The sequence below is a fragment of the Lithobates pipiens genome, unplaced genomic scaffold, assembly GCF_037356315.1.
Source record: "Lithobates pipiens isolate NorthernLeopardFrog02 unplaced genomic scaffold, aLitPip1_a1.2 Scaffold_18, whole genome shotgun sequence".
In the NCBI taxonomy this organism is placed as follows: domain Eukaryota; kingdom Metazoa; phylum Chordata; class Amphibia; order Anura; family Ranidae; genus Lithobates; species Lithobates pipiens.
The window spans coordinates 151,022,351-151,042,289 of NW_027507758.1; the positions used below are offsets into that span (position 1 = coordinate 151,022,351).

At 44.0% G+C, this 19,939-nt stretch overlaps 1 protein-coding gene across 1 annotated transcript in view; it reads left to right on the plus strand.

Annotated features, from left to right (window-relative positions):
- SYNJ2 (synaptojanin 2) overlaps positions 1-19,939 on the plus strand; it is a 203,928-nt gene that overhangs the window by 98,394 nt on the left and 85,595 nt on the right. Inside the window, exons 6-7 of the mRNA XM_077486270.1 lie at positions 5,758-5,819; positions 17,998-18,094. Coding sequence (XP_077342396.1) covers positions 5,758-5,819; positions 17,998-18,094 — 159 coding nt within the window. The remainder of the gene's footprint in view (positions 1-5,757; positions 5,820-17,997; positions 18,095-19,939) is intronic.

Here is a 19,939-nt window from a genome sequence, read left to right on the forward strand (position 1 = left end):
TCATAACGCAGACATGCTGACACATCACCGGAGGGTGTGGGGGGTGGCACTGAAAAAACTTGGGATCCCACGGGTCCACTCCCACACGCCTCTCTGGTTCAACATGCACCTACCTGAACTGCTGTCCATTCCAGATCCTGTGGTGTGGATACGCCATGGGATCTTATATATTTATCAGGTCATGACTAATATGGGAATAAAAACGTTTCAAATGCTCAAAGACGAATTTTCCCTCCCTAACTGTCTCCTTTTTAGATACCTGCAGCTCCGCCATGCCATACAAACCCAATTTATTAGCTCTAACCCATCCTTGGCAGTCCCCTCTATAGTAGATACAGTTACGGGTACTGAGCCAGCTAAATTAATCTCCACCTTGTCCTCCGCTATCCGTCTCCCTGGTGTCATGGCCTTGGCCTATGCTGCTAAGGCCGGATGGGAGGTGGACGTTGGGCTTATTGCGGATGAGGATTGGGATGACATTCTGGGGGATGTGAAATATGTATCCCCCCGGCTGTCAGATCGCCTCACGCAGCTGTATATCATACACAGGACATATCTAACTCCCCAGAAGATAGCACGTTTCAAGCCCATGTACAATCCGGGATGCCGTCAATGTGGTCATACCCCGGGCTCCCTTTATCACCTTCTATGGACCTGTCCCACTATTCAAGCATACTGGATGCAAGTGATACGATTCCTGCACGACCAGATGGGTTCACCTGCTACCCTAGACCCCAAAATGTGCCTGCTCGGTCTGATGCCTAGCTTAGAAGCTGATAAATCTCTTCGCACCTTTTTGCATGAGACCCTATTCCTGGCAAGGAAAGCGGTGGCTAGAAGGTGGATGCAGGCCCTGCCCCCCACAATCCAGTGTTGGAAAAAAGAGGTAAATGATACTCTTCCATATAAGAAGCTGATTTATGTGCATAGGGGGTGTTCACCTAAATACGAAAAGGTCTGGGGTAGATGGTTGGCAGATGGTGAAACGTGTACTTGATATACTCACCCTTCATCTTCTCCTTTCCCTCCCCCCTTTTTCTTTTTTTTTTTTTCTCCTCTCCCCTCCCTCTCTGTCTCTCCCTTCTTCCTTTGTTTTTTTTTATATATACATATATACTATGTGATGGCTCTACCTCTTGTGGGTAGTTTGTTTTATGCTACACGGTTACTGTAATGTATCTATATATGTGCTATTGTTTTGGCCATGTTGGCCTCCGTCAATTTATGTACCAAGCATTCGTACCTCAATAAAGTTGGCTTTTTCAATAAAAAAAAAAAAAAAACGTTGAAAGACTTACTGCAAAGCTACTGGAGTTTTTATAATGTTATTTTAACATCCAGTGTGCATGGAGCCTAAAAGTCAGATGATTCTGAAAAGCCATAGATTGTCCATGGAGGTAATTCCTTAGTACTGCAGTGTATGAAACCTCTAAGCAATCTGGTGATATATTTGTAGTTGTGTAAAAAAATTTAAAATTTTCCTGGAGATTATTTCCAGAGTGTTGATCTGGATATGCTGCTGGCAGCTATGTAGTATATATAAATGAGAATGCAGTTCTTGAGTTTGGACTGCTTGCTTCTGAATATTGCCTTTATAATATCTGCTGCCAACTGCAAAACTCAAACCTTCTGTTCCACTGTTTAACCTTTTTTTCATCTGCGCTTACATAAGATCAGCCATTTGAAACAAATCCACTTTGTTGTTCTGAGCAATAAATCTCTAGTTGGGTGAGTTTGTCCCTATTTTTTTACATGCAACTCTTTACATCTCAAAAATCTTTCTAGATGAGCTAATTCATTTTACGGTAAGGCACTTGGGACACTTGATGTTTTTATTCTTCTGCAAACAGTTATGTTGTGCTAAATTGAATGGGTAACTTCAAGCTGCGAGGAAAGCTTGTGCTCCATATTAGTTGGAGGAAATTGCCCTTGCATAAACCACTTTTTTTTTTTTTTCAATTGCAACATATTAAATACGTATTTAACTGCCTGAAGAATGAAGTGGAACATAAGTACAACATATCGTTTATTCAGGCATGGATTTGTGTATTACAACATGTAAGAAGCTTACCTGAAAGCCCGGGCAAATCCTTCTATAATTATTTCTGTAACGACATTCAGATTTTGAAAGACACAAGTGCTGTTGAGCACAAAAAAGACTGTTTTTTTTCTTCTTTTTTTTTTTTCTTCTTTTTATTTTTTTTTTGTTTTGTTTTTTTTAAGTAATTGCATATCTGTGAAGTCCCTTTTATTTTCACCAAATTATATTTGACAGAATACAGTGTGACAGTGTGAATCGTGAGATCTTCAGAAGTAAATAAACCACTTTGGGACCAGAACAATTTTTCATTTTAATCTCTAACAAGCAGAACCCTTTGATTCCTCCTGTATTGAATTGTATTGGAACTGCACTATCTGCCTTCATGTTGTAAAGCGCTGTGAAAACTGTTGGCCCTATATAAATCCTGTATAATAATAATAATGATAATACATTTTATAAAAATATATAAAAATAAATAATAATAATAATAAAATAATTTGCACACCCGTTAAAATGAGAATTTTTGCTCAGAAAATTCTTTAAAACCCCCAAATTCTTATATTTTCTGAAAGCTGAGACCTTGTAGAATAACAATATGGTATTTGCATTTTTTTTTTTATGTTGTACAATATTTGCATAAATGTTTATAAAATTTATATTTTTAGGAAAAGGTACACCTAATGAATTTTAGTGCAGATAAACGCAATTTAATACCCATTTATTTTTGGTAAGGTATAAAAGATGGGTTTACATTGCTTAGATACCAAGCATGTCAAACCTTAAAATTGCACTTGCCCATGAAATGGTGAAAAACTATGGCACCCAATATTTTTCATCAAATTAGAAGCATATATAGCTTATACAGTATAGTTGGTGTTAGGCCCCATTCACATCTGAACGTAGCGTTTTCAGGCAGAAAAACGTGCGATTTTACAGCGATTTTGCAGTGTTTTTACTGTGATTTTGTAGCGTTTTTTACAGTGTTTTGTGCAGGGCAAAAGGCCACCAAAGTAAAAATAAGAAAAACACCCAAATCTGCCCAATTTGAGCGACAAAAAAGGATCCAGAACTTGTTTGAGCTTTAGGTGTTCGGCTTCAGGCGACATGGAGTGGAGATGTGAACCATCTCTATTGAGAATAATAGATTTTTTCCCCTCCAGCGTTTTGTAGCTTCAGGCTTCAAGCTACAAAACGCTCCGGTGGGAATGGGGCCTTACGGCGAATGATATCCCTAGAATTATTACTTTCACTCCAACGTTCACAGCAATATGTAACCTGTAAGCTCTAACAAGCAGGGCCCTCTGATTCCTCCTGTATTAAATTGTATTGTTATGCCGCGTACACACGACCAGACTTTCCGGCAGACTAGGTCTGACGGTCTTCCCGACTGACTTTTGGCGGAGTTCCGACAGACTTTCCGAACGAACGGACTTGGCCACACACAAACGGGCTAGGTCCGTTTGAAAGTCTGTTCATTTTGAACATGATGACATAAACTGGACTAAACAAGGAGGTTCAATAGCTTCCGTTGCGTCATATTTGGTCCATCGGACCAGCACACAGGCGAACAGTTCCTGATTTTAGTCCGTCGGAAATTGAGTACGTCGGATAGATTTGAAGCATGTTCTATTTATAGGTCCGTCTGATTTTTTTTATTTTATTTTTTTAATGAAAAACGATCAGACTAGCCCACACATGATCGGATTGTCTGACGGACTAATCCCGTCGGACCTAGCCTGCCAAAAAGTCCGGTCGTGTGTATGCGGCATTACTGTATTGTCTGCCGTTATGTTGTAAAGTGCTGCACAAAACTGTTTGTGCTATATCAATCCTGTATAATATAATAATAATGTGTTTTGCGATCTCCATTTTTGAACGTGTCATACCCGACACGTACTTATGTTTATTTGTGTGTGTGTGTGTGTATGGAGAGAGGGAGTTAAAATTTTATTTTTCATTATTATGTTGCACTTAATGTTGTAAACTGCTGGGTGCCTTTTTTTTTATTTTTATTTTTTTTTTACCTACCAGTTAAAGGCACAATATCCTAGTATGCATCGCAAACTAGCAGATTATATGAAACCTAAGCTGAAAATGAAGCACTCCAGAAATACAGTGTCATCACTGGAGGTTGCTTTTTATCTTCACCTGTCTTAATTCCAGGTCCGCCGCGGATTCTGGCTGTGTGACTGGCCGGAGCTGCGATGATGTCGCTCCTGCGCATGTACAGTAGAGCTGTTGTTTATGGTGCAGGATTCTGAAGGAACGGCCCAGTTGGCCCTTCCTTCAGAGTGCATGCGCCGATGATGTCATCACCCTCGGTTTTTTTTGTTTGTTTTTTAAGAAAACATGTCATACTTAACTCCTCTGTGCAGTTGGTTTTGCACAGGGTTCCCCGTGCTCCTCCTCTTCTGGGGTCACTCAGTAGCGCTCGTGGCTCCTCCTCTTCTCGAGTGCCCCGTCAGAGAAGCGCTCTCCTTCGGGACACCCCGAAGCTCCCATGTACTGCTGCTGCATCTATTGACACAGACAGCAGGACCATGCCCTGCCCCTTGGCGCCTGCGTCATTGGATTTGATTGACAGCAGCGGGAGCCAATGGCTGCGTTGCTATCGATCTATCCAATCAGGAAATGAAACACCAGCTGGTGTGCTCGTCCACAGGGCGAGAGAGAACAGGTTCAGGTAATTAAAACGGGGGGGGGGGGGGGGAGGGGGGAGGGGGGGCTGCTGCATGACAGAAGGTTTTTCACCTTAATGCATAGGATGCATTAAGGTGAAAAAACACAAGAGTTTACAACCCCTTTAACTTTTTGAACTTCACTAACAAGCCCCCTATGTGATAGCATAATGGAAATGAAGACATTAGATCCCTAACTGTGCTTCTCTAGCATCTTCTTTGACCTCAACAGCAGGAAGAAAGACAGCCTGATGCCAGAAATGACAAAATCTTCGTTGGGCCAGCCATAGATGGTGCGAATGTCCTGCAACCCGTAGTCCCTGCCCGGAGAACACAGTGATTACTGCTAGCGGCTATAACAGCCGCCAGCAATAATCGCATTTGCAATCCAGCAGGCTGGTTGTACCCAAGTTGATTGATTGATCAACTTGCGTATATTCAGGCTGCCCATACATTGTTTGAATCTCAGCCAGTTCCAGCTGAACCAACCAAGATTTGAACCATCTATGGCCGGCTTTGCTCCACAGCCACTCGGATCACTTATACCTGATTGCTGGCTAAAAATAATGATACCAAGATCAAGGCTGCTGCAGCTGTGATCTTGTTGTAACCACTTAAAGATCATGATGTACCAGTATGTCATATGGTCCTTAAGTGGTTAAAGCCATCTTGCTGCTGCTCAGGGAAATGTTAGGAATTGAGTTGAATTCTTGCATAGGTTTCAATACAAAAAGGCAAAATTTATAATGCATGTTCTTAAATCAGGGTTTTCCAGCAAGTGTTACCATTTTCAAATTTTGTAAATCATTTGCTTTTGCAGAGTCGATTTAGCTTTTATGGGGCAAAGGGTTCATTGCAGTGAAAGAACTGCCCCGGAACAGGCAGAATACTTTAAACGTTATAATGACGCAATAAAATGGACCCTCAAACACTAAAGTTAACATTATAAAAAAAGGATAAAAAATACTTTATCATATATCGTCTATTGTACTGTTTACCTTCAGACAAGGCTTGATTTTACAAACTCTTTTGTTACAGGTTGGCTCCCATCATCTTAAACTCACTAGAGGACTGGAGGCCAATGCACCAGCGTTTGACAGGTATGACAGGTCATGTAAAAACACTTACAATTATAAATATTCTTCACAAAAACCTTGAAAGTCATATAGTATATGAATTTAATGATCCTTAAAATATTCAAACAAGCATTGCTTTATTATAATGCGATACGCAGGTACTTTGTGAGCTACTCATTTCTTTTGGAGCCTAATATTAAAATAGAACCATAGGCAAAATGTTTTACTCTATTTGGATAGAGCAAGGGACGTGACCCATTACGGAGATTTCCCTTCACTTCCTGTCCCATAGTGAAACAGGAAGTGAAAGGAAATCTCTTCAAATTAAGGGAATTCCTTGGGCCCCAAGTCACCATGTCCCCATTGGAAGATATCCCCTCTATTACTTTTCTGGGGACAACCCAAAATTTGGGATCTTCTTTTACTTTCACTTTCGATAATGATAAACAGGAAAAATAGAGCGGGTGAAACAGGACAAGCGTTCTAATTCCTCTGTACCCTATCCAAAGCAAAAAAAAATGTAGTTATACTTTAAGCAGTTCCTTGCTATTATACACATGCTTTATTAGTTCTAGGACTTTTAAATCTTTACAGACACTTTGAATTCAATACCACTTCCCATTATGATTGAGTGGTGGTCCAGAAGCTAAAGGTCTTATGGCAGTGTACTTCTGGGTGCAGAACTCACTGGCTTATTTTTAGATGAAAGGTCTGGGCATTTAGGGACACACTGGATATGTTCTGTACCTTCTTTGTCTAAAAACAAAAAAATAAGCTCATCGAATCCTATTATTGGAACTTTTAATTGGTAGTGGCAAGTAATAAGAGTAGGCACTTTGTATTTTTACATTGTGTGCTTAACCACTACAATACAGGGCACTTTCGCCCCCTTCCTTCCCAGCCCAATTTTCAGCTTTCATCGCTCTAGCTCTTTCAGTGACAATTGCGCGGTCATGCTACACTGTACCCAAATGAAATTTTTATCATTTTGTTCGCACAAATAGAGCTTTATTTTAGTGTTATTTATTCACGACTCCGGTTTTTATTTTTTGCGATATAAGCGCAAAAAAGCGGAAATTTGGAAAAAAAAACAATATTTTCTTTTTTCTATTTTAAAAGAAATCCAATAAAATCTAATTTTGTCATAAATTTAAGCCAAAATGTATTCTGCTACATGTTTTTGGTAAAAAAAATTCCGTTAAGTGTATAATAATTGGTTTGTGTGATCACGGACATATGTACGCAAATGATCATGTACATATGTGTGCAGGTGATCACGTACATATGTGTGCACATAATCATTGGGACAAGTGATTTTAGTGGGACATATGTGGGGGACATGTTTTTATTATTAGGGACATGTGTTTTTATTTTTTGGGGACATGTATGTTTTGGGGACATGTGTGTTATGGGGACATATGTGGGGACTGTGTTTACACTGTGTGGTGTGTTGTGTGTTTACACTAGACTGAAGATCAGTAAGTAAAAAGCTGTAAAAAACAGCTCATACTCACTGATCATCAGCCGGCTGCAGCAATCTGCTCTCCTCTCCTCAGCGATGACTTCTGTGTGAGGAGAGGAGGAGCCGATTGCCTAGCAACCGGCTGTTTGTTTACATCACATGACGGGCGTGATTGGACACGGCCGTCATGTGATCAGGAGGGCCAATCACAGAGCCCTCCTGCCGATCTGAGATGCGCCGTGTCCGGTGACACGGGCGCATCGGGATCGCGCCGCTGCGCGGGCACGCGCGCGCGCGATCCCGCTCCTCCTGATGGACGTTCCTGAACGTCCTATCAGGAGTAGACGGCTCCCACCTGGCCGTATATGTGCATTGGCCGGGTGGGAAGTGGTTAAAGGATAAGTTCACTTTTTGGAAAAAAATAAAAAACACACAGGCAGGTAAAAAAAAAAGTGCATTTATTCATTTTATTTTTTTTGGAGCCTGTAAAGCAGTTCTCCAGCAGATCTGCCAGTGTATCTGTTTGCCCGTACATTCCGTACGGGTAAGCAGATACTATCTGGCAGGAAGCATGAATGAACTAGGTAGGTAGTTAATTGAAAACTACAAGCCGACATTGGCAAAGGCTGGACCTTGTCGTTTTCCATGCCCAGAGCCCTGTCAATCAGTGACGCGGCTGGGCAGGCAGAGTTTTTTTTTTAAATCGTGACAGCTAGCGGGGAGGGAGAAGAATCCCAGGGGCCGGTCCTTTCGTAACATGTTACACCCAGAATATGGGTATAACATGTAACTTATTATTTGTTATGAAAGGTGAAGTTATCCTTTAAAAGTGATTCTTTATGTGAAATTCAAGTGGTTATAAACCCACGGAAGTGACTAGCCTCAGGTGATACACAGACATTAAGCTAATCCTCCTACATACGTTGTATGTGTTTATCTGCAGCCATCTTTCCTCTACAGCCATTCAAAGTACTAAATTTGCACTGCTTTTTTGGAGCTTCAGAAGGTAGGGGGAAGGAAGCTGATGTCACGCACTGCACAACAGAGCAGGGAGCTGAATGTAATGTGAGAACTAAATGCAGGGAATGGCCAAAACCCCTCTATAGAGTCTTGTAGGGAAACATGCACAGCTGAGGCTGTTTATCACCTGATGTATCCTGAGTTGTGGGGGGCAGTGCTGTTTTTCGGGATTGCTTGGTGTTGACATAGACTGTCGGAAGTGACAGATTGCAGAGGTATGAGAGCGCATACAGAAAAACCACTGGGTGCTTTGGATTGAGGCATGTACACACTATAAAAGGATATGGTTTTTTCATTTTTTTTTTTTTTTCATTTCAGAGGCTTATAACCTTTTTTAACCTTGGTACATTCTTGCTTTTCCATATTTTTGTAGTTGTATTAAATGTACAGATTAGCCACTAGGGGCAGGATAGTTTATCTGATACAATGACTACTATAAACTTTTACGGTATGAATACTTCAATAATATATCAGCCACACTAGAAGCAGAGCAAAGAAGGAAGCAGAGTCCTCATATGTAATGAGCAGAAATGGCTGCCCCTATGTATGTACACATGATAATGATATTCAATGTAAAAAAAAAAAAAGTTTTCGGAACATGTATACACATTGATAAAATCATTCCTATTAAGCGTATTGTAAAACTATGTTTACCTAAGGCAGGGGTGTCCAAACTTTTTTCAAAGAGGGCCGGATTTGATGAAGTGAACATGTGCGAGGGCCGACCATTTTGCCTGACATTCTTTGAATCGTTAAAATTCGGTCTAAGTGTGTTCGTTAGAGCTCTAATACATTGCCCAACAAGAATTCTCTTGCCTTTGTGGCTGTGTGTGGGAAGAAATGAGCTTGGGCGTATTTGTACATACTGTATTAATTGGCGTATAACACACACCTTCACTTTAAGAGGGAAGTTTCAGGAAAAAAAAATGTTTAAATAAAGAACTGTGAAGCAAAATAATGGTCAGTGCCCACCAATGCAGCCTAATCAGTGCACATCTGCAGACCCACCACAGCCAGGAATGCCCCCACCATAGCCAGGAATGCCCCCCACCATAGCCAGGAATGCCCCCCACCATAGCCAGGAATGCCCCCACCATAGCCAGGAATTCCCCCACCATTGGCAGGGACGCAGCACCATTGCCAGGGACGCAGCACCATTGCCAGGGACGCAGCACCATTGCCAGGGATGCAGCACCATTGCCAGGGATGCAGCACCATTGCCACGGACGCAGCACCATTGCCAGAAATGCCTCCCCAAATGCCTCACCATTGCCAGGAATGACTCACCATTGCCAGGGACGCAGCACCATTGCCAGGGACGCAGCACCATTGCCAGGGACGCAGCACCATTGCCTGGGACGCAGCACCATTGCCTGGGACGCAGCACCATTGCCAGGAATGCCTCCCCAAATGCCTCACCATTGCCAGGAACGCAGCACCATTGCCAGGAACGCAGCACCATTGCCAGGAACGCAGCACCATTGCCAGGAACGCAGCACCATTGCCAGGAACACAGCACCATTGCCAGGAATGCACTGACGAGCGCCAAAGGAGAATCTCCTGTTTACACGGCGGCTTCTTTAATAGAAAGTCCCGCCTCCTTTGATGGACAGAAAAGTCGTCCAATGGCAGTGCAGGAGAAGGACTTCCTATTACAGAGGCCGCCCGTAAACAGGAAATTCTCCTGTGTATGGCGCTCGGTCCTGTCCTCCCTGTACCTTCCGAAGCATATATATCAGGGGTAATGAATTAAAATTAAAGGAGGTCCGGTCGCCAAAATTTTCTTTGGGCCGAGGTCCGAATCTCAAGTCTGTGCTACGACTCAGAAATATTGTAGTAACTGTATATCTATCAAAAACATGAGAAATGTACAATTTCCTTAGCATTTCAACAATATTTATTGTCAAGTTAAATCTGGTGTCCCCATCACAGTGCCCCTTTACATCAGGTGTCCCCATCACAGTGCCCCTTTACATCAGGTGTCCCCATCACAGTGCCCCTTTACATCAGGTGTCCCCATCACAGTGCCCCTTTACATCAGGTGTCCCCATCACAGTGCCCCTTTACATCAGGTGTCCCCATCACAGTGCCCCTTTACATCAGGTGTCCCCATCACAGTGCCCCTTAACATAAAATGTGCACATCAGGATTTCCCTTAATAAAATAAGTGTCATGCTGATGGGCACATTTTATATTAAGGGGCACTCTGATGGACACAACAAAACATGCCCCTTAACTTAAAATTTGCCCATCAAAGTGCCCCTTTTAATATAAAATGTACCTATCAGTGTTGCTCTTAAAATAAAATCTGCCCATCAGCGTGCCCCTTAACATGAAATAAGGGTCACACTGATGGGCACCTATTATGTTAGGAGGCATTCTGATGGACAATTTTTATTTTAAGGGGCATGCTGATGAGTATATTTTTAATGTGCACATCGATGGGCATATTTTGTAGGGCACATTTTGTTGTACCCATCAGCGTGCCCCTTAACAAAATATGCCCATCGATGTGCACATTAAAAATATACCCATCAGCCTGCCCCGTAAAATAAAATTTGTCCATCAGATTACTCCTTAACATAAAAGGTGCCCATCAGCGTGACCCTTATTTTATGTTAAGGGGCACGTTGATGGGAAAATTTTATGTTAAAGGGCACTCTGATGGGCACATTTTATTTTAAGGGACACGCTGATGGGTATATTTTTAATGTGCACATCAATGGGCATATTTTGTTAAGGGGCACCTTAACAAAACATGCCCATCAGTGTGCACATAAAAAATATATCCATCAGCGTGCCCCTTAAAATAAAGTGTGCCCATCAGAGTGTCCTTTAACATAAAATTTTCCCATCAGCGTGCCCTTTACAAAAAAAAGCCCTTAAAATATGCCCAACAGTGTGCACAACACTGATCACTAATAGATAACTAATGTGCCCACATACCTTAACTGCAGCAGGAGTGTGGGCACAACTGAAGCTGCCTCGCGATGAGATCCAGGACCCGGGAACCGCGGGCAGCAGGGGGGCGGGGCGCGCACGTGACGTCACACCCCTACTGCCCGTGTCTCTTCAGCTCCGAGAGACTCGGCCAGGAGCAGGGGGCGGGCGCATGCGCGCAGCGTCACTGGTTGCTGGGGAAACCCGCGGTCCCAGCAAACCAGTGATTGCTGTCGCTTGCTACACTGGCGGCATGGCGGTCCGGGCAGAAGCGCTGCTCGGTCCGGACTCGGACCGCCATTTTAGTGACGGCTGATATATATCTTTTGTGGCCCCCGGCGCTGGGAGATCGTCGGGGGCCACAAAAGATATGTATGTCCAAATAACCAGGCGGGCCGTTCAAAACCGGGCCGCGGGCCGCAATTGGCCCGCGGGCTGGACTTTGGACATGCCTGACCTAAGGTATAGTTTTACATGGCAGCTGCATAATTATTAAAGATATTTTTTTATTTGTGTGAACATTGTACGTATATTACTAGTGTGCTTATAAAGATTGTATTCCTATTCTACTAAAAAGGCCAAAAGCAAAGGTGCATTGTATTCAAGTCCCCAGCACAGCCAAGATGTGCATATTTTTCTACCAGGCATAGAATGGTCATGTTCAGCAGGCTGGTTAACACAGCTGTATTAATCTCCTTGCAGTGCAGATGGCAGCATTCCCAGAAAGATAACCTTTTATGAAATCCTGTGTACAGTTTTCCTTTCAGATCCGGTTGCTAGGTTGGGCACTTCAGTTTGGGAGTTAACTAAATACCTTATGTATTCAGTTCTATTTCATTTGTATGATTGAAATAAAGGAGGCAAAAGCGTAATAAGGTTAAAGTAACTGAAAATGTAATTATCCTGATTTCCTTTCTAATTAGAAAATAATGATTACATCATGGAGTCAATGACATATTGGATTCTTTAAAGTTCAATGCCAGCTTCAGTATAGTAAGAGAAAATAATGTTCCTTAACCACTTTCAGACCGGACCATTTTGCTGGTCAATGACCAGAGGTCTTTTTACAATTTGGCACTGCGCTGCTTTAACTGGTAATTGCGCGGTCATGCAATGTTGTACCCAAACAAAATTTGCGTCCTTTTTTTCCCACAAATAGAGCTTTCTTTTAAAGGTATTTGACTGACTCTGCGATTTTTATTTTTTGCGCTATAAACGTAAAAAGACCGCAAATTTTGAAAAAAAATGATATTTTCTACTTTTTGTTATTAGAAAAATCCAATAAACTCAATTTTAGTCATAAATTTAGGCCAAAATGTATTCAGCCACATGTCTTTGGTAAAAAAAAAGTCAATAACTGTATATTTATTGGTTTGCGCAAAAGTTGTCACATCTACAAACTAAGGTACGTTTTCTGGAATTTACGCAGCTTTTAGTTTATGACTGCCTATCTCATTTCTTGAGGTGCTAAAATGGCAGGGCAGTACAAAACCCCCCCAAATGACCCCATTTTGGAAAGTAGATACCCTAAGGAAATTGATAAGAGGCATGTTGAGCCCATTGAATATTTTATTTTTTTGCCTCAAGCGATTGAATAATGACAAAAAAAAAATTTTTTTTTTTTTTACACAAAGTTGTCACTAAATGATATATTGCTCACACATGCCATGGTTATATGTGGAATTGTACCCCAAAATACATTCTGCTGCTTCTGAGTACGGGGATACCACATGTGGTCGACTTTTTGGAAGCCTAGCCGCGTACGGGGCCCCGAAAGCCAAGCACCGCCTTCAGGATTTCTAAGGGCATACATTTGTAATTTCACTCCTCACTACTTATCACAGTTTTGAAGGCCATAAAATGCCAAGATGGCACAAAACCCCCACAAATGACCCCATTTTAGAAAGTAGACACCCCAAGCTATTTGCTGAGAGGCATGTTGAGTCCATGGAATATTTTATATTTGGCACAAGTTGCGGGAAAATTACAAACTTTTTTTTTTTCTTTCACAAAGTTGTCACTAAATGATATATTGCTCACGCATGCCATGGGCATATGTGAAATGACACCCCAAAATAAATTCTGCTGCTTCTCCTGAGTACGGGGATACCACATGTGTGGGGTTTTTTGGGAGCCTAGCCGCGTACGGGGCCCCGAAAGCCAAGAACCGCCTTCAGGTTTTCTAAGGGCGTAAATTTTTGACTTCACTCCTCACTACCTATTACAGTTTTGAAGGCCATAAAATGCCAAGATGGCACAAAACCCCCACAAATGACCCCATTTTAGAAAGTAGACACCCCAAGCTATTTGCTGAGAGGCATGTTGAGTCCATGGAATATTTTATATTTGGCACAAGTTGCGGGAAAATTACAAACTTTTATTTATTTATTTTTTTCACAAAGTTGTCACTAAATGATATATTGCTCACACATGCTATGGGCATATGTGAAATGATACCCCAAAATAAGTTCTGCTGCTTCTCCTGAGTATGGGGATACCACATATGTGGGACTTTTTGGGAGCCTATCCGCGTACGGGGCCCCGAAAACCAAGCACCGCCTTCAGGCTTTCTAAGGGCGTACATTTTTGACTTCACTCCTCACTACCTATTACAGTTTTGAAGGCCATAAAATGCCAAGATGGCACAAACCCCCCCCCCCCCCCCAAATGACCCCATTTTGGAAGGTAGACACCCCTAAATTTAGGGGTACACTAGTGAGACTCACAGGTAAAAAAGCACCTAGGCTGTCAGCGACTGTATCAAAACGCTACAAGAAAAACTGTTAGCGATCGCAGGGATCAGGCCTGACTCTGCAAACGCTGCAGTTATGTGTGTTGTGTTTTGTAAGTGACAGTGATCGATCGATACTGCACTTGGGTGGGCTGGTCTGGGCTTGGCGGAGGGGCTAAACGCAGGTGCTAGCAGGTATCTGGGCTGATCCCGCTAACAATGCGTTTTTGGAAACCTAAACTGCTGGCGACGCTAATATAGATCTGATCAGATACTATATTACTAAGGGAGGTGTATGCTTTGTGCGTGGGTGTTAGCGGTACTGGCACTAACCTGACGCTGCCTGGGGTGACGCAGACCTTATCTGACCCTCAAACTTATATCACCCGCCGGGTGATCAGGGGGTTAAACCTTTATTAGGTAATAAATGGCGGGTGCCCTGAAACTATAAAAAAATAACTAACCAACCAGCGTCACCTGTAACAGTTATATGGTGATCACTGGTGAAAGGGTTAACTAGGGGGCAATCAGGGGGCTTTATGCGGTAGTATATGGGGGTCCCTGGCACTATAAAAAGCTGCGGCGAACCTAAATACCTACCTGCCTAACTAGCGTCACCTGTGACACTAATACAGCGATCAGAAAAACGATTGCTTATTAGGCTGGGTTCACACTGGAGCGATGCGGGAACGCCACGAATCCGCGGCGGGTTCCCGCATCGCATGCCTCCCGGCGGCAGTTCACACTGCCATATGCGAACTGCTGGGAGTGTCAGTGAAATGTTAATGACACCCCCAGATCAGTTCGCATATCGCAGTGCGATCTGCAAACTCGGATCGCATGGTGTGAACACCCATGCGATCCGATTCTGCTGTGGACCAAAAAAAGGGTCCCATGCGAGTTTGCGGCGGGTGCGACGCGAATTCAGCCATACTATTTGTATGGCTGAACTCGAATCGCACAGAGATCGGATGTGATTTGCACTGCAGTGCGGTGCGAATCACATCCGTTCTCATAAACCGCTGCAATGTGAACCCAGCCTTAGTGACACTGGCGACGGGGGGTGATCACGGGGTTAAACCTTTATTGGGGGGTTAGGGGGGTACCTTAGAACTAAAGGGGGCTAACCCTAACTGCCCTAACAGTTATTACAGTCACAAATGACACCAATGCAAAAAAAATATAAATAAAAATGCAATTGGTGTCACTGTGACTGGGGGGGTAGGGGTGATTGGGGGGGTGATCGGGGGGTGAAGAGGGGGTGAGAGTGTGCCTGGCATGTTCTACTGTGTAGTGTCGTGTTGGTGCAACTCACCGATCCTCTCTCCTCGGTGCCGGAACGAAAAATACCGACACGGAGGAGAGATTACATCACTTCCTCTGCCTGTGTTTACATTACAGGAGAGGAAGTGATGTCACGCCTCACTTCCATTCGTCAGGAGCGATCGCGAGGGGGTGGCCATGAACGAATGGCCGCCCCCTCATCCCGGATCGCTCCTGAACGGATACCGACCGCCGCTGGCACCAGGGGGGGGCCCGATCGGGCCCCCCACCCGCGGGAAGGCAGGGACGTACAGGTACGCCCATATGCCTGCCCGTGCCATTCTGTCGACGTATATCGTCGTGCGGCGGTCGGCAAGTGGTTAAAGTGGATGTAAACTCTCACATATACCAAGTGAAGTGAACAGCCTCAGATGATACAAAGAGATTAAACCAATCCTTCTACATAGGTTTTACTTGTTTATCTGCAGTCTTCTCTTCCTTATGCCGTGTACACACGATCAAACTATCCGGCGGAAAAGTTCAGCGGACTGGAGTGTGGGCTCCCGGCGGACTTTTTTTACCCAATAGTCCGGCGGACCTAGAAAGTAGTTTTGACTCAAAAATTGTCCCCCGGACTCGCAGTGTGGGCTCCGGCGGACTTGTTGTTGCCACCGCCTCTTCTTCCGACTTCGGGGGTCTTGTCCCCCTCTTCAGGGATCTTGTCCCCCTCTTTGGTTCTTTTTGCCGGGCTTCCTCTGGGACTGTGACATCATAATGGGCGGGGACATCAATGGCAATGTCCTTGTATAAGTCGCTGCAAGCCGCGTCCCTGTCATTGCGGCCAGAGAGCGTGTCAAGTCAACATCTCCAGGAAGAAGAACAAGAAGAAGAAGAGAAGGCGGCGGCGATAGAAGACTGGGCCACCGCTTGTAAGAGAGCTGGAAGAAGGCGCAGAGGCCGGAAAGAAGAACCGAAGAGGGGGACAGGACCCCCGAAGTCGGAAGAAGGGGCGGCGACGACAGAAGACCGGGCCACCGCTAGTAAAAGAGCTAAAGGAAGAAAGCGGAGGCCCGGCAAGAAGAACCGAAGAGGGGGACAAGACCCCCGAAGTCGGAAGAAGACCCCCGGGTGGCGGCGAAGAAGAAAGCCAGGCTCCTCTGCTAGTAAAAGAGCTAGCAGAAGATAGCGGAGGAGTCTGGTGAGAAGACCCCCCAAGACGGAAGAAGACCTCCGGAGCTGTGCAATTAATTATTTTTAACCCCATGTGTATTGTGTTTTATTTACATTTTTTAACACAGGTGAATGGGTAGGGGTACATTGTACCCCATACTCATTCACATAGGGTGGGGGGCCGGTATCCGGGGGGCCCCTTATTAAAGGGGGCTTCCGGATTCCGATAAGCCCCCCGTCCGCAGACCTAGACAACCAACAGCCAGGGTTGTCGGGAAGAGGCCCCTGCCCTCATCAACATGGGGACAAGGTGCTTTGGGGTGGGGGGGCCGCACGGCCCTCCCCTTCCCCAAAGCACCCCCCATGTTGAGGGCACGCGGCCTGGTACGGCTCGGGGGGGCTCGCTCGTCCCCACCCCCTTTCCTGACCGGCCGGGTAGCGTGCTCGGATAAGGGTCTGGTATGGACCTGGGGGTGACCCCCACGCCATTTTTTAGACGTAGGGCTTCCTCTTTAAGTCCATACCAGGTGACGGGGCCAGCGACATGTCAATCTCACCGCCGAGATTGACATCGGATAGTCCGGCGGACTTTACGGTGGTTTGTCTGATCGTGTGTACGCGGCATAAGTCTCCATTCACACTTGTGCGACTTGTCATGCAACTGTGGCCATCAAAGTTGCATGACAAGTCATTCCCCATGTTTTCCAATGATAACCATTCATATATGCATGACCTAAAGTTGCAGCGACTTCAAATTAGTTCATACACTACTTTGGTTTAACTTTCATGCAACTTGAGGACCTTAGACTTTAATCTTATCCTTCAGAAGTTGCATGAAAGTTGAACCTGAATGTTATACAATTCAACAGTTGTGCAACAGTTGTCACTCACTGGTCAAAGCCAAGGTCATATCCAAATTGCATCCATCGAAAGTTGTGTCTCCAAAGTCAGTGCAACTTTGGAGTCTTAAAAGTGTCAAAGGAGCTTTACAACTCTTCGAAATGGCAGAAAAGTGTAAAAGAAATTTTCATCTGTCAGGACCACAGAGGAGGGGGCGGAGAGGCTGCAGTAACAGTGTGTGAGAGATGATTGGTGGAAAGGCACACACCGCCCTACACACAGCAGAAGAACTGTGTTCTGAATAGACCGGCTGCCTGCTGAGCTCTCCCTCCCCTTCCCTTCTAAAACAAATTTATCTCATGTGTCAGAAACCTTCCCAGAAGTGACTCATCCTGATAACTGAGTAACGAGCACCAGATAGAAACCACACTTAGAGCTTTGGAGAGAGATAGGTAAACACTACAGATATGCTCAGAATCCATGACTGAGGTTTACAACCACCTTGCGGTATATCTGAACCCTAGAACAAAAAAAAAGTAACATATAGCAGCTTACCAGTTTAAATTTGCTTTACCATCTTTATTCAGGTTATAGTTTTAATAGTGTTTTAGTGGAGGATACAGTGGATCTTATTTATAAAAAGCAGTGCAAAGGAATAAGGATATTGACCAAGCTGGCTAATCGGATTTGAGCTCTTAGTTGTAATTCTCTTTTTAATTGCATTTATATATTCATACTAAACTATTCTTAAATTTCTTTCAAATTTGTTTTTCTAGACACATGATGCTATTAAAAGAACAGTATGGCAAGCAAGTGATTGTCAATCTATTGAGGAGCAAAGCAGGAGAAGAGGTTCTAAGCCGTGCCTTTAAGGTAGTATGCAGTCCCATATTCTGTAAATGGATTAATACATTTGGTAACCTGAAGTATTATTATATGTACATATTATAAATTAATTAGATAAGGGTAAGACATTAAGAATTTTTGTTGTATTTGTTTTTATTAATGTTTTCTCAAATAAAAATGTTGAAAAAAATGCCTGTCTACTGATTTAGCGTGTCAAAATAAATTTTTATTACACTGACAGAGAAGCAGCACATTTTTGACACTTAAAGCAGAGGTCCACCCACCGCTGCAAAGATTTAAAAGCCAGCAGCTGCTGTTTTAATAATCAGACACTTACCTGTCCTAGAGTCAAGCATTGTCGGCACTGCAGTCACTCACATCGGGTAGATAAAAGTAGGCATGTGTAAATAGTACACTGTCTGTGGGACAACGATCGCACTGTGCATGCTGATAAGCTGGTAACCCCTGTTTGGCTGGAGATGACTCTGTGTGTGTAGGGATCCAGGAAAGAGTGGTGGAATGCTCCTTTGAGTGCAGCAACGTCACATAATGTGCCACAACACGTTTCGGAGCATGCGCACAGGCGGTAACAAGTCAGTGTGCGCTCCTTTGTCAAGCTACTTTTATCTATGAGTTTTATTTATGATTTGCTTTTCTTTATCGTACATCACGGGACACAGAGCACCATAGTAATTACTATGTGGGTTATAGGCCACCTTCAGGTGATGGACACTGGCACACCCTAAACAGGAAGTTGCCTCCCTATATAACCCCTCCCATACCGGGAGCATCTCAGTTTTAAGGTAAGGGAAGAAGCCTAGGAACTGTAAAAAGTCCACCTATGTTTTTTTTCTTCCATGAGTAAAATGTTGTCATACCGTAAGTCTCCACTAGAGGGAGTAAATGCAAATACCTTTAAACTTTGCCTCTCAGTCAGCTCTGTGTTAAATGCCTGTGTGCCTCTGTGTTAAGAGTAGGTGTGTGGTCTCAATGCAGCTCGTCAGGGGATTCCTATCAGGAAAGAAGTAATGTATTCTTCCCCCTGAGGGAAGGGGCTAGCAGGTACATCAAGTGTACCCCCCCCCCCATGGGGTACGGGGGCTTACCATATATTTTGTATGTTGTGTATCATGTTTTTTTCTGTGCATGAATTCCGGCCTCCCCCCCTTGCATTGAGTGTGCAGAGGGGTGTGGCTTAATCACATGTTCAATCACGTGTTTATTAGCGGCATTGCATGCTAGACTATTGCTCAGCAAGTAGTGCATTTTTTCTTAGTGCCTCTGCTTTTATGCTTAGCACTATGGCTCCCAGAAAGGACACCACAAAGAAGCTACCAAAATTTTCACCCCCAGGCACTGGGAACTCCAGTTGTGCCTCCACACTGTCATCCTCTCCTGAAATATCAGATGTGGCAAGCCAGGATGAGCCATTGGAACCAATTGGTGGTGCAGCTGTTTCTCACATCTCAGCCCCTGTATACGTGACTGAAGATGCATTTTCCTCCACCTTACTGGGCCTAGAAGGAAGATTATCAGCTTTAATCGCATCCTCCATCCAAGAGGATAGGAAGCGTGTTAGATCCCCCTCCTCCACCTTAGACCCTTTTACCAAGGGGACAGTGGGAAGAGGATGAGGTGTTACCTTCAGGCGATCAGGAGGAAAAACAAACCGATTGCTCCTCTGCAGAAGAGATAACGGTGGATGAACCTTTTTCAGCCAGCAATCTGAGAAATTGCTGGTCCAATCTCTTACGGAGATGGTTCGTTCCACTTTCAAGCTACCCCTAACAGAGTCAGGTGAAAGTTCTATTTCTTATTTAGGTTCCTTAAAACCTTCACAGCCTTTGCATGCGTTTCCTGTCCATGCATTAC